General features: G+C 40.9%; 2 protein-coding genes across 5 annotated transcripts in view; one reads left to right on the top strand and one right to left on the bottom strand.

The window, feature by feature from the left end:
• CEP68 (centrosomal protein 68) overlaps nucleotides 1-4386 on the top strand; it is a 30884-nt gene extending 26498 nt beyond the window's left edge. For all 4 annotated transcript variants that reach the window (XM_017890031.1, XM_017890029.1, XM_017890030.1 and 1 more), the window contains 2 exons: nucleotides 233-406; nucleotides 1340-4386. In XM_017890031.1, the coding sequence (XP_017745520.1) occupies nucleotides 233-402 (170 nt within the window). In that variant the 3' untranslated portion in view covers nucleotides 403-406; nucleotides 1340-4386. The remainder of the gene's footprint in view (nucleotides 1-232; nucleotides 407-1339) is intronic.
• Nucleotides 4387-5873: 1487 nt separating this feature from the next.
• The window catches only part of RAB1A (RAB1A, member RAS oncogene family), a 45899-nt gene continuing 25227 nt past the window's right edge, over nucleotides 5874-26545 (bottom strand). Inside the window, exons 2-6 of the mRNA XM_017890026.1 lie at nucleotides 22998-23070; nucleotides 16707-16802; nucleotides 8684-8779; nucleotides 6331-6462; nucleotides 5874-6070 (exon numbers count right to left, since the gene is read on the bottom strand). Of these exons, the coding sequence (XP_017745515.1) occupies nucleotides 5933-6070; nucleotides 6331-6462; nucleotides 8684-8779; nucleotides 16707-16802; nucleotides 22998-23070 (535 nt within the window). The 3' untranslated portion in view covers nucleotides 5874-5932. The remainder of the gene's footprint in view (nucleotides 6071-6330; nucleotides 6463-8683; nucleotides 8780-16706; nucleotides 16803-22997; nucleotides 23071-26545) is intronic.

Here is a 26545-nt window from a genome sequence, read left to right as displayed (position 1 = left end):
AGAAGTTAACAACATAGGTTCTCCAGTGCAACAGAAGTCCCTGGAGAATCCTTGTTGTAGGAATTATGTTGTAGGAATCCTTGTTGTAGGCCTTTAAAAAGGCCATTCAGAAACTACTGCCAGGTCCTACTTTGTGCAAAATACTATACCCTGTATGTTCTTTTGAAAATGCTAAGGACAACACTTGCGTGGGTTTTGTTTCTAGTTTAATTTCTTTGAACCTCATTGTTAGTTTTAGAGGATGTCCTTGGGAGGATCGCAAAGCAGTCTGGTGAGCTGGAGAGCCACGCAGATCGCCTGTATGACTCTATCTTGGCCTCTCTGGACACGCTCGCTGGCTGCACCCTTATCCCTGACAAAAAGCGCATGGTGGCAATGGAGCGCCCATGTGAAGGGGTTTAACCTGGTAAGTAGAGGAACTCAAGAAGAAAATTTGCCTACCAACCCTGCTGTAACAGTTGGCCACTACTTAGAAGCTTGTTAAGCCAAGAACTATTATTGAAACAAATGAGATACTGGAAGAAGACAGCCAATGTTACTAAAAAAAGAGTTGCTGGTCTTCCTGTGGTGATGGGAGGCTCACTGTGGTGCTTTCCATTACTGTTCACCCCTGCTGCCTGCTGAGGATGAGGGTGCCTCTGTGCTGCCATTCCTGTGGCACTTTCTTCACTATCAACCCTGCCATCCCAAGACAAGAGCAGCAAAACTTAGCTATATACCTACTTTATTTCTGCACAGGTACACTTTTCCAGTATGGGGCCATGACCTGGCCGCCCCTGTTCTGCAGGATCTTCTCCCCAGCTCATTTTGTACTCCAAGCATCTCTGACAGCACCAAGTGCCCAGAGAAACCCAGAGTTACTCATAACTTTGCACCACCACTCCCCTGCCCTGCACAAAGGGTCTCCACATATCTCCCATACCACTCCCTTCCAAGAAGGCTAGGGGGATGAAGGGGTTAAGACACCTTGGAGACTTAACAGGTAGTACAGCTTTCTTTTGCTCCCTTGAGAAAGTCAAACAGAATGACAGAAAAGGAGCTAGGAGAGCAAGGGTGGGTGTGTCCACCACAGAGTTGCTATTGCCAGTGCTTTTCATAATTCCGCAATTGGACTGTACTTTCTCTGAAACATCCTCTCCTACAACAAAATGTTTGTAGTGTTTAACTCGTAGATTTTCTAGGTGAGCACTATAGGTATGTTAAGAGCAGGGAGTCCCTGTATTTTTTAGCAGAGCAAGTGTGAGAAGTCATCTTGATTCTAAAATGAATGCAGGGGACTACTGTTGTTTCTTCCTCTACAACATTATGCCTGTAACAAATGCTGCCTTTTCTCTTTCAGGCATCTTCTCAGGCAGAGATGCAACCTGTCGGCCAAACACTGGTTGGTGAGAAAAAAAACCTTCAAGAAGTCCTTGCCAGAGCCATTCAACACTGAAGTCAAGGGGGAAACCTTCAGTACACTAGCTTTAAAATGCCTTTCTCCTCCCTGAATGGAGGGCTGAGTTACTATTTTTATTTACAATGAATCCTTCCAAAATAAGGTTTTCCTTTTGGTGCTTCTCCACAAAGAGTAGTGTAGCTTTGCAATTTTTGATAAAATAAGACATGTTGCCTTCCCCTCTATCCCATTAAAAAAGAGCAGATAAAGCTCAAACTATTCCACCTGGTAAGGTCATTTACCAAGGGCTGGTAGGAGGTTCCGAATACTCCATACTCTCAGGCACGCAAGAGGACCTGAGAGACTGAAAAAAGTGAATGGCTGGCCAGAAACCTTGGGTCTTTTCATAAAAGGAAGTTTGGGCTTGTCAATCCCTCTTTGAAGATTTAGGTAGAAGAGATTTTTAACCCTTTGTTTGCAAAAGAAAAAGGGTTAAATGAAGCACCTCTACAGATTACTTTGAGAGATTATGACACCTTTTGCCATCTTCAGGGCTTACATCTTTACTTTCTTGGCTAACCAGTTTCTTAGAAGAAAATGTGTCAGGGACTTGGGGATCTGCAGTCGTACTTTAGCATGGCTGTGGAGCTAATTATCAAGCTTAAAGGGTACCTTTGGGAGGACTCCTCCTTTCACTCCTAGTCTCCCTTGGAAGAGCAGTCCAGGCTCAGGGAAGGGAATGGATGGGATGACACAGTAAGTACAGAAACTGAAGCTGTCAATAGTGAAGGAAAAAGGGGAATTCTTTGTTGCTTTGGCATTGACACGTAAGTACTTTGATAGAAGAAGAAAAAAAAACTATGGATCAACCATTCAAAGCATCAATTCTATAATTTTTTGAAGCAAGATGATCAGTTATTGCTGGTAACTGCAGATTCTACAGAAAAGCACTTTTAAAGTTCTGTTGGGCAATGAATGAACCTGGAAGGAGGAAAGCACAGTAACAATGGAAACTAAAGTCCTATTATTGTGACCTTTCTGCTTCCGAATCTCTGAGACTTTATAGTCACTGGAAAATAGCCATTAAATTCTTTAAAGATTAGCTCTTCAACAGTAGCTACACATAAAATGCAGTATTTCAAGTGCCTGATGCTGCTGTGGTATGCTTTATCGTAATGCTTAACGGCATGATCAAAATTAAAATGTCTTCTGAGTTTGCCATATTAATCTTAGTTCCATACACAGACTTTAAAAGAGAAAAATCACTCTAGCAAATAATTGTCAATTATAAACCTATATGTAAAAATTCTTGAAAACCTAGAATTGGTTAAAAAGGTAGAGATGTCTGACGGCCTCTTCTTAAATTGAAATATTTTACCTTCTCTTAGATGTATATTTGTAAGTAGGAACATGCCCTTCCATTGAGTATGTTACTGAATAGCCCTTAGGAAATTAAACCCATTTATTTACTAATATTTGACAGGTATGGAAGTGTATTATCATAAAAGTTGGAGATGAAAACCCTAAAGAAACAAACTGGCCAATATTATACTAATTGAATGCAGAATGTGGCATTCTGTTCCCATTCAACCAGTAATCAGCTTCAACTGACCAGAAGTTTCACAGAATGTTACACAATACCCTGTTTCCCAAGAAAGTGCTACCTTACCTAGAGATGATCTAAGATATTTTTGTTCATCCTCTGAATAAGGTGTGACTAAGCGGTGCTAACTCCCTGGACCTGGCTGTGAATGCTGCTGAAGAATATCAACACAACTGTTAATTATACCCCGCCCTGCTTTAAGTTTAAAGACTTCCCTTAAAACTCAAGCTGAAATTGTTTCAACCTAGTAAGATGCTGCCAGCAGCATTTCTATGAGCAAACATGGCCAAGTTAGAGTCAAGTAGCTGAGCTTGCTAATGGCACTGTGGTGCCACACTGGAATAACTTAGTAGTCCCTTAAAATTAATGGAAGTTGAATCCACAGGGAAGTGATGATACTCAAAGCTGGATCAGCAGTTTCAAGATCTGGGTTCTTGGAGATCGATGGGTAAGCTCAGCAAATGGAAGACGATGTCAATACAGGGCTATTGTGAAGCTCAGGTGGGAATGGAACACGAAGGTTTGATGTAAGATATGCTGGAAAGGCAAGATATAGGCTAAGGGAAATTCAATCCAGGGTGAAAGAATAGGAAATTACTGCTCGGACCACAATGACTGTCATTCTGAAAGGATTTCACAGAGTGTGCAGCTGCTTAGATTTAAGAACACTCTTCACTATGTAAACTAATTTACGGCAGCACCTTATATTTAGAACAAGTGATAATTCCCTTTACTAAGTGAACAGATTATTAAAGCCCATAGCAGCCTTGAACCGTTTGTACTTGAAAATGTGGGTATAAAGGGGAATATATTTTTTCCAGAACCGCATTTATTGGCATATACATAGAAGCAGATCTTGCGGCATGCTGAAATTTGTTGTAAATCCCAATCTTTACTGCCATGGGGAAAAGAACGCTGGAATTTTCTAAACTTAAGTCTGTAAATATGCTCATCTTAAGTTCATGTAATGTTTCCGCTAACTCACCAAGAATAAGCTGACGATTTAAACAACTTTTACTGTGTAAAACTGAAGTGCACGGCATGGCATCACAATATCTTGACATTTGTTTTGTGTCATTTTGCTACTTTAGAAAATAGTTTCTGAACTCTTTCCCCCTTTATACTGTATTAAGGCAGAAACAAAACTTTTGAAGCATTAAAGATCTTCACCAAAATAACTATTGGTAACTTCAGGAATTTGTCGGTTGCCTTATGTGAGGATGAATAGATCCACCAAGCACGCCTATAATACAAAGTAAACTATGATTTTTATTGTGAAATTTTCATAGATGGAAAATTGAATATTTATTCTGTCCATTTCATTTTACAATTATCTTACCACTTATTTTTGTACCATGTATTTCAATTGCCTGTTTAGTGAAAAATAAAAATTAAAAAAACTATTAATTCTTGGCTTGTGTTTAGCTTAAATTTTATCATTAAATTAAGGAGCCCACAACAAAATATGTTGCCAGCAGCCATATGCCAAGTCCCTGTGTGAAGAATGTTTTGGCTGCTATTTCAACCTAAGGAAACAACCTTTCACCTCAATCACCTTAAAATGCCAGTGTGGGTAGATTTTTTATTCCTCACAATTAAAAAACAAACAAAAAAAAAAACCCCTAGGATCTTGAAGGTCCTATTTCAGAAAATCTTCACACATGCAAAATATCACCAAAATAAATACATTTCCCTCAATTATTACCACCCAGTATTCATGTTTTAATTTTTAGGGATATAATTTCTAAAATTAGAGGAATCAAATTTCCTGCTTCCTATTTTAATGCTTAAACCCTCCTCCAACACCAAGTTAAGCAACTGTGGAGGATAAAATAGTTGAATCTGACTGAAAGCATGGAAGAAAAACATTAGCACACATTAGTCTGATCATTTGCCAATTAGGAAAGGTGCTGCTTTCTACCTCTACCACAGATGCATTTATGAAATGTTGATCAATGAAGCCATTTCAAATGCCTTTAGAGAAGGATCAGAGATAATGGGCTAGATAGCGTATATTCTAAACTTGTTTTCCATATAGTTTGAGCTCCCTGAACCACTGAAGTTGGTTAAATCCCTACACAGCACAGAAGCCTCTCTAGGTCATGTTATTGGGCCTGTTATCTAGAAAGCAAATACTGGATGCTGCTCTAAGATAGGTCTAGAATACCTTAGTTTGCATTGTGCACACACAAATGGCTGTGTTGAATATAATGCAAGGCTCTATTTCCCTTTAACCGTAAGAATTAAAACAATACTTATCACCATACAGTTTGATATTACTTCCAATAAGTACAATATTTATTAAACATATCTTCAGTTGTTTTGTTACATAGTGTGCAACAAATTACAATATTCTGCAGCCACAAATTATATGCAGAGTATGGAAGAAACTATTAATCAGATATGATGCTTCCCATTTATAACTCTACAAGAAGAACTAGGCAAATCAGATCTTACATATAACATGCTCCACCTAAACGTTATGCATGGACAAGTGACAGACACTGCTTGTGCGTTTGATACAAAATGGCTGAACTTCATCTTGCAGAAGAACTAAACCTGACATCTAAACATGCCAATATACAACTCACAAAACAAATACATTCTGAACCAACCACGCGACAACAGTCCCGGATCAGGAAAGACAACAAGGATTACACACCATTATTTTATAACCCAGCACACAAAGGTTAAAACAGTTAGAAAATGAAGTAGCTGTCCTGAGTCAAGGGAAAAAAAAAGTCAGATTGCCATTTACAATCTCTGACCTTGTGGAGCGTAAGAATCTGTTGTAGTGCAGCTACATACAAGTAGCAATTCAGGCAATTTTTGTTTTTTCACTGGGTTCAGATTGCAAATTCAATTGCTGTGAGAAAAGACGGAGGCAAACAGCAGCAACCTCCACCTGACCTGCTTGACGCGGCCAGTGCTCTGAATTAACATTGGACTTCTCAGCACCACCAGCTGTTGCTCCGGGACCCAATTCGCTTTTTAATCTCAGCTGCCATCGTCATGAAAGACTGTTCTACATTCGTTGCATTCTTAGCACTGGTTTCCAAAAACGGAATTCCAAGGGAATCAGCAAATTCCTAAGAGAATAATGAGGCACAATTAACACTGAAAAATCTTTTTCACTACTTCTTAGTGCATTTCTACCATCCATAATGGAGCATGAGGAACTAGGAAGTTCATTGGATCCAAACAGATGTTACACGAATTGTCATTGTCAGAGTACTCTAGTGCACATATTTTTAAAAGTTAAGGTGGCTGTGGCCTTAGTATTACTGCAGAACCCATACATAATTCAACACCTTCAAATTCAGTTATGAAAATTAAACTTTAAACATACCTTTGCTGTTGTGTAGTCTACTACTTTCTTTGTGGTCAGATCACATTTGTTCCCTACCAACAATTTGTTGACATTTTCACTGGCATAACGATCTATTTCCTGCAGCCACTGTTTAACATTATTGAAGGACTCCTAAAAAGACATTTGAAAGTTTGATAATATGGTTCTGGAATAAATGGAAACAACCTTCCTGACCTAACAGACAAATAACAAAGAGCTAGTGAGACAACTCTAATTACAAAATAACCACTGCTAAGGAGTGAAGGGATTTTTTTTTTTTTTGAGACAGGGTCTTGCTCTGTCACCTAGGCCGGGGCGCAGTGGCACAATCACAACTCAATGCACCCTCGACCTCCCAAGCTCAAGCCATCCTCCCGCTTCAGCCTCTGGGATAGCTGGGACTACAGGCACATGCCACCACACCTGGCTATTTTTTTTGGATTTTTTGTATAGATGGGGTTTCACTATGTTGCCCAGGCTGGTCTCAAACTCCTGAGCTCAAACAAGCGGCCCACCTTGGCCTCAAAAATGCTGAGTTTACAGGTGTTAGCCACTGTGGCTGGCCGTAAACAGATATATTAAAATGACTGTAAACATCTAAATGATGACAAACTAGAATTTACAGGCTTAACGATGAAAATACCTTATTTGAAAGGGAAATACAGCTTAATATTAAACTGCAACTCAGGCAAACCCAACTGCTTTGGAATATGCAATTTAAATGTACTACAAAACCTGGTTTTGAAATTTGATAATTTTTTTGTTTTTTTGGAGACAAAGTCTTGTTCTGTCATCCAGGCTGGAGTACAATGGCACAATCTCGGCTCACTGCAACCTCTGCCTCCTGGGCTCAAGTGATTCTCCTGTCTCAGCCTCCCAAGTGACTGCTAGGATTACAGACACGCACCCCCACGCCTGGCTAATTTTTTGTTGTTGTTTGTTTTTGTTTATTGTTTTTTTTTTTTTGAGACGGAGTCTCGCTCTGTTACCCAGGCTGGAGTGCAGTGGCCGGATCTCAGCTCACTGCAAGCTCCGCCTCCTAGGTTTACGCCATTCTCCTACCTCAGCCTCCCCAGTAGCTGGGATTACAGGTGCCCGCCACCTCGCCCGGCTAGGTTTTTTTGTATTTTTTAGTAGAGACGGGGTTTCACCGTGTTAGCCAGGATGGTCTCAATCTCCTGACCTCATGATCCGCCCGTCTCGGCCTCCCAAAGTGCTGGGATTACAGGCTTGAGCCACCGCGCCGGGCCTAATTTTTGTATTTTTAGTAGCGATGGGTTTTTGCCATGTTGGCCAGCCTGGTCTCTAACTCCTGACCTCAGGGGATCCACCCGCCTTGGCCTCCCAAAGTACGGGGATTACAGGCGTGAGCCACTGCACCCGGCTTGAAATTTGATAAAATTTTGGCTTATGAATAAGATGACCTACTGTTACTACTAGACATGTCAAAATGTTATTAAATATACTCATTTTCTTATCCACAGTCATATTTAGAGGAGGAAAGTTTTCATTTAAAAGTATTTCACGGCAATATGACTAGAGATTTTTTTTAAACTAGTATCATTTTTTTTCTCTTGCAGATATCACCCACCCAGCACTTCTAATGGCACTGAATCAAAATGTTTACATGTAAGTTATCTCCTAATTAGCTATGATTTCATATTAGAGGTGAGATTTAACATTTGCCAAAAGAAAAACAATTCCAATTTTCAATGTTTCTCTTCTGTCCTTTGATAGAAAGGACAGTTTCTGATTAAAAATAATCATAACAAAAAAACAGTTACGGCCCCTGGACCACATGCTTCACATTGTCCCACATTGTTCCCTCCATCGCCCTGCCCTCTCTCACAGCTGATCTTCAGATACTCATTCTCATACTAAGATCCTCCTACAGCTTATCGTATTCAAATCCTTTTTTTCTGAACCACATCCTCCACAGGCAGAGACCCCCAAATCCCACTTCTGGCAATTCTGATGGACAAGTTCTAATTACCAGGCCATATTCCTGTTAACAACACCAAGAACACAATATGAGCCAAGCAACTCCCGATTCCCTACAAACTCTTGCCTATATGTTAGAGTCTTGGCTATTTGATCAGTTATTTAGTTGATAATAAATACAACCAGAATCCCTTGAAAGCAAATGTAAAACTTATTACTAATGTTCTATTTATTACAGGAAAACAAATGTCTTTTAAGTGATTCACATTTATATTTGAGAGTGGACAAAGTTTTCTGCCATAAAATTAACACTGATGGGTTATATGCGAAGTAGTAAATGAATGAATCTTACATTAATCGAATAATGACTTCCTACTTGGTCACTGTAACACAATCTCCTCTTGGAACTTACCTGATCTGTCACATCATACACAACTATGATGCCATGGGCTCCTCTGTAATAACTGGAGGTGATTGTTCGAAATCTTTCCTGGCCTGCTGTGTCCCACTATTACAAAACAATCAAGAAATCCAAACAATTCCATTAAAATAAAGTTGAGGAAAAGTGGGGGGGGGGCGATAGTTTAGTTTTCATAACTATGGAGATTATCAGGATGTGATATAGAAACATTAGTCCTCAACTCATACCACTAAATTGCACAGTAATAAGTACCTGAAAGTCCAGAAAAGAAGGTAGTACCTACAACTGAGCTTACGATAATACTAAAATTACAAGCTGTTGAGAGCAGGAAGTATGTCATACTTTTCACATTCCCTACCGCCTTTAGCACCGTGTTTAGGAATGTCACTGGCCTAAAGCCCTTGAACACAGAACTCTTCCATGTAAGACAAACTCACTTGCTTGCACATTTTACCATGATAAAATTAGCACTGGAGGGACCTAATTTAAGTAACTACCAGTCAATACAGAACTTTAATTATCCCAAGCAGGTGTCTTTTTCTTCCCCCTCTCAAGCAGGGTCTCAGATCTGTCATCCAGGCTGAGTGCAGTGGCATGATCATGGCTCACTGCAGCCTCAACCTCCCCAGCTCAAGCAATCCTCCCACCTGAGCCTCCTGAGGAGCTGGGACTATAGGCACATGACACCACACTCAGCTAATTTTTTCTTTTTTGTAGAGACGGAGTTTTGCTATATTGCCCAGGCTGGTCTCAAATTCCTGGACTCAAGCAATTCTCCTGACTCATTCTCCCAAAGTGCTGGCATTACTGGCACGAGCCACCATGCCTGGCCAGGTGTTGTCTTCATCCTAGAGAAAACAATGTAAGGAAGATGATTCCAAACACTTTTATAGAATGTATTTTAAGAGCAACTTAACTGCATTTCAACTAGTTAGGCTCAAATTCCAAAAACAAATGCTAACATTATTGCATTATAGTTCTGGGTTTAAAAAAACTGTTGGGGTCGAGCGCGGTGGCTCAAGCCTGTAATCCCAGCACTTTGGGAGGCCGAGACAGGCGAATCACGAGGTCAGGAGACTTAGACCATCCTAGCTAACACGGTAAAACCCCATCTCTACTAAAAAACACAAAAAACTAGCCAGGCGAGGTGGCGGGCACCTATAGTCCCAGCTACTCGGGAGGCTGAGGCAGGAGAATGGCTTAAACCCGGGAGGCGGAGCTTGCAGTGAGCTGAGATCTGGCCACTGCACTCCAGCCTGGGTGACAGAGCAAGCCTCTGTCTCAAAAAAAAAGAGAAAACTGTTAGCCAGGTGCAGTGGCTCATGCCTGTAATCCCAGCACTTTGGGAGGCCAAAGCAGGAGGATCGTTTGAGGCCAGAAGTTGGAAACCAACCTATGCAACACAGCAAGACCCTGTCTCAACTAAATTTAAAAAATTAGTTGCGCAAGGTGGTGCACACCTGTAGTTGCAGCTATTCAGGAGGACTGCTTACGCCCAGGAGTTTGTGGTTACAGTGAGCTATTATTTTGCCACTGCGCTCCAACCTAGGGGACAGAGGAAGACCCTATCTCTTAAAAAACAAAACAAAAAAAGTTAAAATATCTAGACACAAACTCAATTTTAGATGTAAAAGCTTTGGTTTGTTTTTTGTTTGTTTTTGTTTTTTGTTTTTTTTGAGACAGAGTCTCGTTCTGTCTCCCAGGCTAGAGTGCAATGGCGTGATCTTGGCTCACTACAACATCCGCCTCCCAGGTTTAAGTGATTCTCCTGCCTCAGCCTCCCGAACAGCTGGGATTACAGGCACCCACCACTACGCCCGGCTAATTTTTATATTTTTAGTAGAGACGGGGTTTCCCCATGTTGGCCAGGCTGGTCTCAAACTCCAGACCTCATGTGATCCACCTGCCTTGACCTCCCAAAGTGTTGGGATTACAGTCGTGAGCCACCCTGCCCAGACAAAGCCTTGGTTTTAACAAGGGGAATGATCGTGGACTGAGCCTCACTAAGGTTTTAAATGACAAAACTTAAAAAAAAAAAAAGTTCAGTAGTATTCAGTGAAATCGCTTTCTTTTCCTGACCCAGCCAACATGGAGCTAAAAACAAGTTGCAATTTTGGGTAAACTGGAAGATGAGCTGGGTATTAAGGAATTAATGTCGGTTCTATTTGATGTGGTAACAAAATAGAGATGCATACTGAAGCATTTTGGAGTAAAATATCAAATGTCTATAATATACTCTACTACTAGAATAAGACAAATAGTATGTCAATAATTGTTAATCTAAAAAAGCAAATAAACAAAAATACAAATCACCACAGCTTTATTTCCTTTTCTGTCCAAATTACTAAGCCTTGGGAGCTCAGAAGACTAGTTAGACAGTAATCAATAAAGAGGCTCAAGGCCAGGCACGGTGGCTCACACCTGTAATCTCAGCACTTCGGGAGGCCAAGGCAGGCAGATCACTTGAGCTCAGGAATTTGAGACCAGCCTGGGCACTGCTGGTCTCATGACATGGCGAAACCTCGTCTCTTACTAGAAAACCCAAAAATTAGCCAGGTATGGTGGTGTGTGCCTGTGGTCACAGCTACTTGGGAGGCTGAGGCAGGAGAATCACTTGAGCCCAGGAGGCAGAGGTTGCAGTGAGCTGAGATCATGCCACTGCACTCTGGGCAACAGAGACAGACGCTGTCTCAATAAAAGAAGAAAAAAAGAGGCTCAAAGTCTTTCAGTGTATCCTTGGAGGAAGCATGAACTCTAGAATCAAGCTACCCTGACTTCAAAACATCAAATCTAGGTTCCTGGTTATTTAATATTAGGGAGAGTCACCTAACAGTTTCTTCATCTGTAAATGCTAGATAGTATTCACCTTGTACAACAGCTGAAGGGGTTTAAAATGAACTAATGTTTGTAAAATGTGCCTGACTATAGAAGCTGCTCAATAAAATAATTTCCTTTTCTTTCTTGCTCACCAACCCCTTCCACAAAGATAGAAGGAAAAATTGTTGTTTTTTGACTGAAAGTCAACAAGAAGTGATAGCTGACTAAAGTAAGCAATGGCATCCAAAAGTAAAATTTCCTTTTTTTTTTTTTTAAATGGAGGTATTGCTATGTTGCCCAGGCAGATCTTGAACTCCCAGGCTCAAGTGTTCCTCCTGCCTCAGCCTCCTAAGTAACTGGGACTACAGGCACTGATACGGTTTGGCTCTGTGTCCCCACCCAAATCTCATCTCAAGTTATAATCCCCACTTGTTGACTGAGGGAAGTGATTGGATTATGGCGACGGTTTCCCCCATTCAAGTGATAGTGAATGAATTCTCACAAGATCTGATGGTCTCAAAAGGGGCTGAAGTACCCTTCGCTTCCTTCACACACTCTCTCACCTCCTGCCATGTAAGACGTGCCTGCTTCCCTTTCTGCCATGGTAAGTTTCCTGAGGCCTCCCCAGCCATGCAGAACTGAGTCAATTAAACCTTTTTTTTAATAAATCACAGAGTTTTGGTCAGTTCCTTGTGGCAGTGTGAGAACAGAATAATACATGCACCATGCCTGGCAGAAAGAGTAAAATTTCTGATGTTTCCTTGCTACTCTGAAAACTTTCCTGACTCTAAATCCTAACAGTACTAACAGTACTTTCCTTCATATGTAATTCTCATTACCCCTCATAATCAGAGTAACTTTTTCCCATGTTCGTCTCTCCCACTGTCTGCCTCCTAATGGGCTATGTTTTATTCACCTCTGTAACCTCCAAGTGCCTAGTGGAATGTAGACCTTTTCATAAAGCCTCTTGAATGAACAATCACAGAAAGAGGCTTTCCATGGTGTACAACTGGACTCAGTACCTGCCCTACCTTGCTGAATGTTTTGTAATCTAACAAAACTCAGTTAAAGACCCAGATGTCACACCTGAACAGGAAAAGCTGAAAGGAAAAGATAATTAAAATATAAATCAACAGAATCAAGATTTTGAAAAGATCTAGAAAACTTGAAGGATTACTGAAGCCAAGCAAGAGGAAAAGATAGGATTAAAAGTAAAATCTTGTGTTTAGATTTTTTTCTTTTTCTTTTTTTGAGATGGAGTCTCGCTCTGTCGCCAGGCTGGAGTGCAATGGCACGATCTTGGCTCACTGCAATCTCCGCCTCCCGGGTTCAAGCGATTCCCCTGACATAGCCTCCCGAGTAGCTGAGATTACAGGCACGAACCACCATGCCCAGCTAATTTTTTTGTATTTTTAGTAGAGACGGGGCTTCACTATGTTGGCCAGGTGGGTAATGAACTCCTGACCCCGTGATCTGCGCACCTCATCCTCCCAAAGAGCTGGGATTATAGGCATGAGCCACCGCGCCTGGCCTGTTTAGATTTTTAAAACACCAGTCACAGAAGTGTAAAGTAAGACCCTCTTTTTTTTTTTTTGAAACAGGGTCTCGCTCTGTTGCCCAGGCTAGAGTGCAAATGGCACGACCTTGGCTCACTGCAACCTCCATTTCCAGGCTCAAGCAATCCTCCCACCTTAACCTCTTGAGTACCTTGGACTACAGGGACACACCACCATGCCTGGCTGAATTTTGTGTTTTTGGTAGAGACAGGATTTCGCCATGTTGCCCATACTGGTGTTGAACTCATGAACTCAAGTGATCTGCCTGCCTGAGCCTCCCAAAGTACTGGGATTACAGGGGTGAGCAACTGCACGCAGCCAAGACCCCTCTTTTAATTAAAAACAAGCAAATCAAAAACCTTAAGACCCAAACCAGAAATAATATGGCTACTGAAACAACAAATGGTTATGTCTTTGATTAATAATAAGAAAGGGCCATGAGCCTTTGAAGTTCAAGAGAGAAATTCACTCAGGCTCCAAATTAAGACAGGATTTACCTCATACTTGATTTAAGAAATCAAATTTAATAAAAGGCATTTATAAAATGTAAGAATAACCCAAACTGCACAAGGTTCTGAAAATATCATTACAGGAAAGAATAAGGAACTTCAGAGGTAGAAGAAAGGTGGTGATAAGATCAATCTGAAGGGCAGGCTTGCCAATAAAAGAGGAATTAATCTGATTCAGGCAGCTCCACAAGGCAGAGGAATAAGAAGAGACAGAAGTAAAAGGAAACAGGTTTAAGCTCAATATAAAGAATTAACATGTCTCTAAAAGAATCATGCAGTGAGCTGAGATAGTGCCACTGCACTCCAGCCTGGGAGACAAAGTGAGATTTTCTCTCAAAAAAAAAAAAAAAAGGAATCGCTAGGAATAAATAATCAAAATAACTGGCAACTAGAGGTTTTGTGTTTTTTTCCTGTATATTTTGCAGAGATTAGGTTTCGCCATGTTGCTCAGGCTGGTCTTAGACCTCCTGAGCTCAGGCAATCTGCCGACCTTGGCCTCCCAAAGTGCTAGAACTATAAGCGTGAACCACGACGCCTGGACAGCCACTGCGCCCAGCCTTATTTTGTTTTTGAGACAGGGTCTCACTCTGTCCTCAAAGCTGGGGTGCAATGGTGCAATCTTGCCTCACTGCAGTCTTCTGGGCTCAAACGTTCCTCCCACCGCAGTCTCCTGGGGAGTTAGGACTACAGGAATGGACCACCACACCTGGCTTTTTTGGTTTTTTTTTTGGTAGAGATGGAGTCTCTATGTTGATCAGGTTGGTCACAGGAGCTATGTTTACTCCTGGCCTCAAGTGACTCTCTGACCTAGCCCTCCCAAAGTGCTGGGATTACAGGTGTGAGCCAACATGCCTGGCCAAAGTTACATATAAAATGGAACTAGCTACTTTGAAAAAATGGTAAGCTTCTTAAAATGTTCAAAAGCCAGGCGTGGTGGCTCACGCCTATAATCCCAGCACTTTGGGAGGCCAAGATGGGTGGATCACTTGAGGTAAGGAGTTTGAGACCAGCCTGGCCAACATGGCAAAACCCCATCTCTATGAAAAATACAAAACTTATCCGAAAGCCGGGCACAGTGGCTCATGCCTGTAATTCCAGCACTTTGGGAAGCTGAGGCAGGCAGATCATGAGGTCAGGAGTTCGAGACCAGCCTAACCAACATGGTGAAACCCTGTCTCTACTAAAAATACAAAAAATTAGCAGGGCGTGGTGGCGCACACCTATAATCCCAGCTACTCAGGAGGCTGAGGCAAAAGAATCACTTGAACCTGGGAGAAGGAGGTTGCAGTGAGCCAAGATCACACCACTGCAGTCTAGCCTGGGTGACAGAGCGAGACTCCATCTAAAATTGTCCGGGCATGGTGGTACACACATGTAATCCCAGCTATTAGGGAGGCTGAGGCAGGAGAATCACTTGAACCCAGGAGGCGGAGGTTGCAGTGAGCTGAAATTGCGCCACTGCACTCCAGCCTGGGAGACAGAGCCATACTATATCTCAAAAAATAAAAAAACAAACACAAACAAACAAAATGTTCAAAATGAGGCCTTCAGGCATGGAAAAGAAATTCCTATTAAAGATGAAAGACAAAGAGTGTCCTGTAAGATCCCCTCCAGCCACAGGAAAGTAACAAAATACGAATGTTTCACACACAAATACACACCCAAATCTTATGAATGCCAATGATCACACATAATACAAGTATTCCATACCAGTACTTTAAAGTACAGTTTTGGGTAGATCTTTATGTACTCTTTATGGTGCCAAATAAAAAGTTGACAATGTACTTATATAGCGGGAAAAAATATGGAGGGTAATTTGTTCACTGAAAGTATTTCAAGCTATTTCTGAAAACAAAATCCTTGCAAGTCCTAATTTGACACATCAAGTGTATTTACTTATATCAATACCCACATCCACCTATCTTTTGTAACGTACCTTCTTTTCCTCATCAGAATCATATAAGGAAAAGAAGCAACTTAACCTATCAAACACCCATTTATCTGGGCATGTCATATCATAAGTAGTATCTATATACTGCCCAAAAGTTTACAAAGGGCTTTCACATGTATTGTCACATACATAAAGCTATTAGATTTGGTTCTCACAACTACCTTATAAATTAGTAAATCAGGTGTCATCCCACTCACTTTAGAAACGTAACTGGGTCTCAGGGTTTGGCCTTTTCCCCCAAGACACAAACCCATGATTCTCTATCAAGTAAACACGAGATCCAAGACAACAAATCTAAGTCTTCTGGCTCCTAATACAGGACTCCTTCCAGTTCCATGTGTCATCAATTCCATGAAAAGGGGCAGTCACTGGTTTCCTGTGTTTATACAGCCTACTTCTTGCTAATAGCCTACTCTGAAAACTACTGAGAGATTTATTTTTTAAAAGACCACAGATATGTTCACACTGACAGGACTCAGACCCATACTGAAGAGGCACAACTGAACTATTATACCTGCCTATATTTAATTGGGGGCTGGGGGTATAAAGATGGATAAGGGGGATAGGATGGCACAGACACACAAAATATTGAAGACAGAGCTTCGGTCACTTGGTTCTACCAGTAACTGTAGGCAAGTCATTAAATCTTTCAGCATTTATTTTTTTGAGCAGTAAAATGAACATGTTACAAAAACTAAGTTCCTTTCCAACAAAATTCTGTGTTTCTACAGAGTTGGTGCACACTATCTAATAAAAATACTTAAAACAGAACTACGTAAGTACTTCTCTTCAAATGAGCCACATATGAAGAATCTCTTCCTAGGGTTCCTTTAATGTTCATGCACTTAGCACAGTAAAAGACAAACAAAAATGGTCTGTAACATTTGCACTGTAGGACAAGGTAAACTTGAACTTAGATTTCCACTGATAAAAGATGAGGACCAAGTTTGACTTAAAACATGAGTTTCTCTGCTTCATGAACAGAAAATTCAGTGAGGCTTAAGTAATCTTGAAAACATTATTTTTAATCTAAATAATTCTTATTCTACTATTCTATCTTAAGTACATGATTCTTAAGACATTTTACATTCAATTGTTTGCATATTAAATATGCACAAAATAATACATTACAAATTTGCCAAAATAAATTCCAAAAAAATTACTAGCCAAAAGTCACTTACTATTTGAAGCTTGATTGTTTTCCCGTCTAACTCTATAGTTCTTATTTTGAAATCCACACCAATTGTGCTGATGTAGCTTTCTGTATATGTATCATCCTGAAGGGGGAAATAATTAACAATTAAATGTATTGTTCAGTGGAGCAGATGCAAATCTAAGTGAAAAAAAAAAACTGTTGTTCAAGAGTAAATAAAAAAAATCATGTTTACTTTTATCTACAGTCCAAGTTTATGAATGAAATGTATAAAGTACAACATGCTGACAACAGTCACTCCATCCACTTACAGTACTTTCTTCATATTCTGATTACAAACCACTACTTAATTGTAGTTTCTTCTTTCCTTAAGATCTCTACAATAGCCATTCTTTATTTTTTCCAAACATCATCTCTTGCCAAATTCTTTACATACATCATATAGAAAAACATTTTATATTTTCAATGATTATGAATAATTTTTCTAATCACTAATCAGCAAAACTCTTGTGACCCACCTACCCAATTTATTCACCACAAAACAACAATCATTTCACTCCACTATTATGGACTTTTTCTTAGAAGTCAATCTTGCTTCCTAGTTAATGATTTTTTTTTTTTTTTTTTTTTTTTTTAGACATAATGCACATCACATAAAAGTCACCTTTCTGAAGTGGACAATTCAGTGGTTCTTATACATTCACAAGGTTGCGAGCTACAACCATGAATGCCAGGATATTTTCATCACTCCAGAAAGAACCCTGTACCCGCTCCAGAAAGAACCCGTCTTCACACCCTGGCAACCACTGATCTACTTTCTGTCTCTTTAGATTTGCCAATTTTGGACATTTTGTATAAATGGAATCATAAAATATCTGGCCCTCTGTGTCTGCCTTCCTTCATTTAGCAGAACATTTTTCAAGGTTCATCCATGTTATATACCATGTAACAGTACTTTATTACTTCATTCTTTTTTTTTTTTTTTGAGGCAGGGTGTTGCTCTGTTGCCCAGGCTGGAGTGCACTGTCATGATCTCAGCTCACTGCAACTTCTGTCTCCCAGGTTCAAGCGATCCTCATGACTCAGCCACCTGAGTAGTTGGGACTACAGGCATGCATCACCACACCTGCCTAATTTATGTATGTTTAGTAGAGATGGGGTTTGTGATGATGGTCAGGCTGGTCTCAAACTCCTGGCCTCAAGTGATCCCCCTGCCTCATCCTCTCAAAGTGCTGGGATTACAGGTGTGAGCCAACATGACTGGCCCATTTTATTGGCTGAATAATATTACATGTACAAATATACCACATTTTATCTATTCATAAATTGATTTGGGTTGTTTCCACTTTTTGGCTATTATGAATAATGCAGCTATGAACATTTGTGCACAAGCTTTCCTGTGAATGTATGTTTCCTGTCAATTTTTTAACCCAATGTTAAACTTTTAAAATTGTAACTGCTTCTCGCAAGTACTTGCCATGAAATTTTATTAAGAATGGAATAAAAATATTTCTTGTGAAAAGTTATATGAATGAACAGACCAGGCTATCATGTGAACCACAAGGCACCACCTAAGAAGTATTCTGTCAACAAAGATGGACCTTAATCGAATCAAGTCTAATGAGAACAGCACTGCCAAACAGAACTTTCTGTACAATGGAAAGGTTCTATAAGCTGTGCTAGCCAATATGGCAGCCATTAGCCCTATGTGGCTTGTGAAACAAGAAACTAAATTTTTGATTGTTTTCTATTATTTTCCCCTTAACGGGACAGGGTCTCGATGTCTCCCAAGCTAGAGTACAATCACAGCTCACTGAAGCCTTGAACTCCTGCACTCAAGCAATCCTCCCACCTTGGCCTCCCAAAGTGCTGGGATTACAGGTGTGAGCCACCAAACTTTTTCAGTTTTAATTAATTTAAATTTAAATAGCTACAAAGAGCTAGTAGTCACTCTAAGGATAGTGCAGTTCTAGGTCTTCTAATTACAGAAAGAGGGATAAACGAATAAGCATAAGGACATCACAAGGAAGCAAAATAACAAATCAAAAATACTGGACAATCTACAGGACAAGTGCTCCAGTTTCTGCAAAAAGTCAATGGCATAAAAAAATATATAAATAAAGGCCAGGCGCGGTGCCTCACGCCTGTAATCCCAGCACTTTGGGAGACCAAGGCGGGCGGATCACAAGGTCAGGAGATCGAGACCATCCTGGCTAACATGGTAAAACCCCATCTCTACTAAAAATACAAAAAATTAGCCAGGTGTGGTGACAGGCGACTATAGGCCCAGCTACTTGGGAGCCTGAGGCAGAAGAACGGCATGAACCCGGGAGGCGGAGCTTGCAGTGAGCTGAAATCACACCACTGCACTCCAGCCTGGGTGACAGAGCGAGACTTCATCTCCAAAAAAATATATATATATATATATATTTATATATGTATATATATATGGTAAGTTATAAAACTCTAGATTAAAAGACTAACCAACAAAACAACCAATGGAAAATGTATTTTATAGGTTGATAATGGCAATGTCATTTTACAGAAAACATTTTTAGAAATATGGGCGGGGCATGGTGGCTCACGCCTGTAATACCAGCACTTTGGGAGGCTGAGGTGAGTGGATCACAAGGACAGGAGTTCGACATCAGCCTGGCCAAGATGGTGAAACCCCATCTCTACTAAAAATACAAAAAATGAGCTGGGTGTGGTGGCGGGTGCCTGTAATCCCAGCTACTCAGGAGGCTGAGGCAGGAGAATCACTTGAACCCAGGAGGTGGAGGTTGCAGTGAGCCGAGATCGTGCCACTGTACTCCAACCTGGACGACAGAACTAGACTCCATCTCAAAAAAAAAAAGAAATACTGAATTCTTATAAATCCCTAAATGACCTTAACTCCCATGCCTCTGAGCCGTTACTATTCCTTCTGCCCAAAAGCCTCAGTTATCTCTTTCTGCATAACCCTACTTACTCCCCAGCACCAACGTCATATGGCATTTATTCATCTGATTTTGAGCTCAGCCAATACTGAGTGCCCAATTTCTTCAACTCCTCAGCCAATAGATTCTTCCCTCTGTGCCCCCAAAACTTATTGCACATTTCTTTATTATAGTCCTCACCACAACTGTCTCTATTAATATTTTGAGGATATAGGGATCAGCATTTAAAAAATACTTTCCAGGTATCCTACTATGTAGGCAGTACCGGAAAACCTCTGACTTCAAGCAATGGGCATCCCAGACAGGGTTTTCCTTGAAGCACAAACACCTCAGGCTATAGCTAGATTCTTCCCACCTACTGAGTGTTGCTTAAGAATTATTCTTAATTTTAATAGTTGCCAATTTAATAAAAATTAAATACCTAATTTTAACTTAAAGTCCTTTAATTACAAACAAAATTGAGCTTTTTTTTCATGTTTATTGGCAATTTGTGTTACTTCTTTTTTTTTTTTTTGAGACAGAGTTTCGCTCTTGTTGCCCAGGCTGGAGTGCAATGGTGCAATCTCAGCTCACCACAACCTCCGCCTCCCGGGTTCAAGCAATTCTCCTGCCTCAGCCTCCAGAGTAGCTGGGATTACAGGCATACGCCACCACACCCGGCCAATTTTGTATTTTTAGTAGACACGGGGTTTCTCCATGTTGGTCAGGCTGGTCTCGAACTCCTGACCTCAGGTGATCCACCAGCCTCAGCCTCCCAAAATGCTGGGATTACAGGCATGAGCCACCACACCCAACTGGCAATTTGTATTACTTCTTTTTTCAACTGACTGCTGATGTATTTGCCACTACTTCCATTAGGACAAATATTCTTTTCTTATTGATGTGCAAATGTGCTTTACATATTGAGAATACCAATCTTCATATATATTTATTTGCTAGTGCCATCAGTTTTCTAACATTTTTGTGCCCACAACAAATTAATTTTAATACAATCAAATGTAGCAGTGATTTCTTTCTTTGATTTTTTCTTATTTTAGAAAATACCTTCACACACCAAGATTAAAGAGCCACCTATGTTTTATTCTAGTACTTCATGGTTTTATTTTTAACTGTTATATAAAAAGAATTATACATTATTTAACATTTTTTAAATAACCTTCATTAATATCGGCACTCATCAGAAAAGTCATATGTATTTAGGATACTGTCAAGAGGTAAACTGTTAAGTTTTTTCAAATTCTAATTTTCCATTGTAAACTTAAATTTTATTTCAGCCAACAAATGCTTGCAGCTACTTCCCTTGAAATGACTATCACAGTTCATCTGAGAAAATATGTCAAACAGCCAATTATGTACAATTCTAATCTAATTTGTCTGTTAGCTGTTCTCTCAAGTTTAAAAAAAAAAAAAAAAAAAAAAAAAGGCCGGGGCACGTGGCTCAAGCCTGTAATCCCAGCACTTTGGAGGGCCAGAGGGCGGTCACGAGGTCAGGAGATCCAAGACCATCCGGGCTTACATGGTGAAACCCGTCTTCTACTAAAAAATACAAAAACTAGCCGGGCGAGGTGGCGGGGCGCCTGTAGTCCAGCTACTCGGGAGGCTGAGGCCAGGAGAATAGCATATAAACCCGGGAGGCGGAGCTTGCGATGAGTGAGATCCGGCTGCACTCCAGCCCAGCCCGGCGTGGGTGGCTCACGGCCTGTAATCCCAGCACTTTTGGGAGGCTGAGGCAGTCGAGATCACCTGAGGCCAGGAGTTCAAGATCAGCCTGGCCAACATGGTAAAACCCCATCTCTACTAAAAATACAAAAACTAGCTGGCCTTGGTGCCCATAATCCCAGCTGCTTGGGAGGCTGAGGCAGAAGAATTGCTTGAACCCGGAAGGCGGAGAGGTTGCAGTGAGCCAAGAGCACGCCATTGCACTCCAGCCTGGGCAACAAAGCAATATTCCATCTCAAAAAAAAAAAAAAAAAAAAAAAAGGGGTTCCATGGAAAAAAATAAAGCAGTTAGCTCAGCTTACAACTCAAAAAACTATAAATGCTTTTCTTTTTTCCAAAATAACCAACACACTAGCCAGTATGCAGTAAGAAGTGCTTTCTCCAGCACTTTGGGAGACTGAGACATGTGGATCACTTGAGCTCAGAAGTTCGAGACCAGCCTGGGCAGCAAAGTGAGACTCTGTCGCTACAAAAAATACAAAAATTAGCCAGGCATGATGGCGCATGCCTGTGGTCCCAGCCACTTAGGAGGCTGAGGTGGGAGAATGGTTTAAGCCTGGGATGTCTTAGTATTATTAGGATATTTTGACCTCATGGGCTACCGGAGAGGGTCTTGGTAACCCCCAGGAGTCTTTGGTCCATGCTCTGAGAAACAATGATCTAGACAGTAAGAAGGGAAACGTGGTAATTTATATATATACACATATATATATATATATGTTTGGTTTTTTTTTTGAGAGAGTCTCGCTCTGTTGCCAAGCTGGAGTGCAGCGGCGCAATCTCGGCTCACTGCAACCTCCGCCTCCTGGGTTCAAGTGATTTTCCTGCCTCAGCCTCCCAAGTAGCTGGGACTACAGGCATGTACCCCCATGCCCAGCTAATATTTTGTATTTTTAGTAGAGACGGGGTTTCACACCATGTTGGCCAGGATGGTCTCGATCTCTTGACCTTGTGATCCGCCCATCTCGGCCTCCCAAAGTGCTGGGATTATAGGCGTGAGCCACCACGCCTGCCCAGGAAACATGCTAAATGTAAAGGTAGTTGATAAAGACTATGAAGGACACTGTGAATTCTGCTAAGTCTGAAGTCCTTTATCTGTCAGCTTCAGCATTTAGAACATTTAGAACTATGCCACTGGCCAACAGTTTGTCCAGGACTCTACTTTTTAACTTTTTTTTTTCTTTCAGAGACAGAGTCATGCTATGTTGCCCAGGTTGGTCTCAAACTCCTGGCCTCAAGTGATCCTTCCACCCCCAGCATCCTGAGTAGCTGAGATTGCAGGCATGAGCCACTGCACCACCTGGCTCTGCTTTTTCTTTTTATTCTACCAAAGTTAACTTTAAGATTTATTTTCATCAAGTCACTTTCAACACAGGCCAACAACTACCCCTTTAACTTGGTGCCTATATTGGAACTACTGTTTGACTCTGACCAAATTAGACATTATGACTTTAAAACCATACTTCACTGAATTTAAGAGCAACAATATTTTTTTATTTAACAGTCCAACATACCACTGGGGATGTATATTTGGAGTCCTTAAATATATAAATTCTGGAATAATTAACTTATTCTGAATAAAACTTTTTTTTGTCTACCTAGAAAACATACATAGCATTAAGTGTACCGTTAATTGTAAAGGCATTTCAATTTCAACTTACTGCAAACCTAAGAAGAAGGCAAGACTTTCCAACCCCAGAGTCGCCAATCAGAAGTAACTTGAATAAATAATCACTGCAAAAAGGAAAAGAAAATGATGTTAATAAAAAGCATACTGCATTATTGTAAGCTATAAACAACAAAAACACAGCTACAAATAACAATTCACTGTGAAGACTACATCTCCTATAAAGCCCATGCATGGCTTAAGCCAAAACTGCGAACAGCTGCAGCCCTTCTGACAGATCACTAAACATGACAGAATATGTAAAAAGTAGGCAATGCCACCTATGATCTCTAACATCAGTGAACTTCCACTTAAAAGGAAAGAAGGAAAAGAAAAGTAAGTGATATGCACTCTTGGACTGCCCAAGATACTTAAAACATTCTAAATAAATCCCACTCCTCTACAGTATTAGATTACAGAAAGGTAACTTTTCATTGTTTTTACCCGTGAAATATTAGTCTCTCCTTCAAATTCTAAGATCAGGCCAGGCGCAGTGGCTCACACCTGTAATCCCAACACTTTGGGAGGCCAAGGCAGGCAGTTCACTTGAGGTCAGGAGTTCAAGACCAGTCTGACCAACACAGTGAAACCCCGTCTCTATTAAAAATACAAAAATTAGCCAGGCATGGTGGTGGGTGCCTGTAATCCCAGCTACTCAGGAGGCTGAGGCAGAAGAACTGTTTGAACCCAGGAGGCAAAGGTTGCAGTAAACCGAGATTGCGCCGCTGCACTCCAGCTCCAGCCTGGGCGATAAGAATGAAACTGTCTCAAAATGAGAAAAAAAAAAAAAAATTCCAAGATCAAATAATTTCATAGCACTCCTTCAATGAAGGGGTTTTCATGATTCTTCTCTAGCATCCAGTTTGAATTCTCCCCTCAAAACAATGTTCATTTAACTTCTGAAAGCCCTTATTATATTTTAAACTAGAAATGTGGTAAATTCACAGGCTGTTTAAGTGTAAAACTTGACCAACATTCTACACTTGTATTAAAGCATTTTTCAGAACCATTGAAAACCAGGCTTTTTTTTTTTTTTTGAGACGGAGTCTTGCTCTGTCACCAGGCTGGAGTACAGTGGCGCGATCTTGGCTCACTGCAACCTCTGCCTCCTTGGTTCAAGTGATTCCTCTACCTCAGCCTCCCAAGTAGCTGGGAATACAGGCATGCACCACCATGCACAGCTAATTTTTGTTATTTTTAGTAGAGACAGGATTTCACCATGTTGGCCAGGACGGTCTCAATCTCCTGGCCTCATGATCTGCCCGCCTCAGTCTCCCAAAGTCCTGAGATTACAGGTGTGAGCCACCGCGCCCGGCAATAAAACAAGGCTCGCTTTATGTATCTCTAACATTGCCAGGCCTAACTCAAAAACTACCCCAGAGATTCCTTCATGGAACTAAGACAACGTATTATTCATCCATGGTCTCCAAGGAAATTCCTCATAGATCCTTTCCAACTCAGACCAGTTCTATGCATTCTTTTAAGCAATTTCAAAAGGACAAAAACCTTAGAATTTACATATTGTCTTTGTAGAAGATACACGTGATTTTGTATTTGTCCTTTTTGATTTACTTTTCAAAAAATGCTAAAATGAAAACCACGTCACAATTTAGATTAAAATTATGTACATATAAACAAGATATAAAACTTTTATTTTTTTCATTTTAATTGTACTGCCAAAGAAGAGAGGATATAAAACTTCCATAAGTGATTATCTTTGTGAATATTTAACTATTACATAGGTTTACATAATGATATGGATTACTTAAAACATTGTTTTGGTTTTAGCAAACTACCATATTACACTTATTGTTATACTTATTGTCTTTAATTATCAGCAGCAAAACAGAAGTCAGAGAAGAAAACAAAAAGCTTTTAAACAAGTAAATCAGAAGACGGGACTGAAGCACAGAATGAACTAGACATCCTTCCCAGTTTGAGATTTTAAAATTTTTAAAAAGATCGCTATTGTAGAATACTATCCTTAATAAATGATACCTAATACCAACAATTTGTACGTGGCAATTCAGCTGGCTGACTGACTTTACTACTACTGATAAGGTTCCTTCTTAATTAAACCAAATATTCTTTTTTCTTTTTTTTGAGACAGAGTCTTGCTCTGTTGCTCAGGCTAATTTTTGCATTTTTAGTAAAGACAGGGTTTCACCATGTTGGTCAGGCTGGTCTCCAACTCCTGACCTCAAGTGATCTACCCACCTTGGCCTCCCAAAGTGCTGGGATTACAGATGTGAGCCACCGTGCCCGGCCCCAAATATTTTGTTGTTTTGAGACAAGAGTCTCACTCTGTCGCCCAGGCTGGAGTGCACTGAAGCAATCTCAGGTCACTGCAGCCTCCACCTCCCAGGTTCAAGCAATTCTCCTGCATCATCCTCTGAAGTAGCTGGGATTACAGGCATGTGCCACCACGCCCAGCTAATTTTTGTATTTCTAGTAAAGACAGGAATTTCACCATGTTGGCCAGGCTGGTCTCAAACTCCTGACCTTAGGTAATCCGCCCGCCTCAGCCTCCCAAAGTGCTGGGATTACAGGCGTGAGCCACCGCACCCAGCACCAAATATTCTTAAGAATACTAAACACCGAACATTAACAATGAGTATATGTTAAGAATTTACATGTATTAAGATAGCAAGACTATCACAGCATTGATACTACCATAGTAGGTTGGTTTTTTGGGGGATGTTGTTGTTATTGCAGAGTCTCACTCTGTCGCCCAGACTGGAGTGCAGTGGCTCAATCTCCACTCACTGCAACCTCTGCCTCCAGGGTTCAAGTGATTCTCAGGCCTCAGCCTCCTGAGTAGCTGGGATTTAGCACGGAGGTTTTTAAACAAGTTTCAACACAACAACTGGACTTAACGTACCAATCTCCCTGAGCACCATGCCAGGCATCCGGTGAACACTCAAAAACATTCTCTGAATTCGCCTTACTGGACCCAGTTACAGTAAAGGACTGTACTGGGCCTCAGATGTTGTCTGAAGTATCACCTTAAAGATCAACAACACAGGCCAGGCGTAGTGGCTCGCGCCTGAGGTCAGAAGTTCCAGACCAGCCTGGCCAACATGGTGAAACCCCGTCTCTACTAAAAATACTAAAATTAGCCAGGCGTGATCGTGGGCAGCTTTAATCCCAGCTACTCGGGAGGCTGACCCATGAGAATTGCCTGAACTCAGGAGGTGGAGGTTGCAGTGAGCTCAGCCTGGGCAAAAGAGGAGTTTCAAAAAAAAATTCAACAACTCTATTTCAGAGCAACCATCAAGCTTTAAAAAACATGAACAGGCCCAGGTGCAGTGGATCACCAGAGGTCAGGAGTTTGAGATCAGCCTGGCCAACACGGTGAAACCCCGCCTCTACTAAAAATACAAAAATCAGCTGGGTGTGGTGGCGGGCACCTGTAATCCCAGCTACTCGGGAGGCTGAGGCAGGAGAATCACTTGAACCTGGGAGGCAGAGGTTGTAGCGCGCTGAGATCACGCACTCCAGCCTGGGCAACGAGCAAAACTCCATCTCAAAAAAAAAAAAAAA

This window comes from Rhinopithecus bieti, unplaced genomic scaffold (genome assembly GCF_001698545.2).
Source record: "Rhinopithecus bieti isolate Rb0 unplaced genomic scaffold, ASM169854v2 scaffold_19018, whole genome shotgun sequence".
Taxonomy (NCBI): Eukaryota; Metazoa; Chordata; class Mammalia; order Primates; family Cercopithecidae; genus Rhinopithecus; species Rhinopithecus bieti.
The sequence above is the reverse complement of the archived record's forward strand: the minus strand, read 5'-3'. Positions and strand labels throughout refer to the sequence as shown.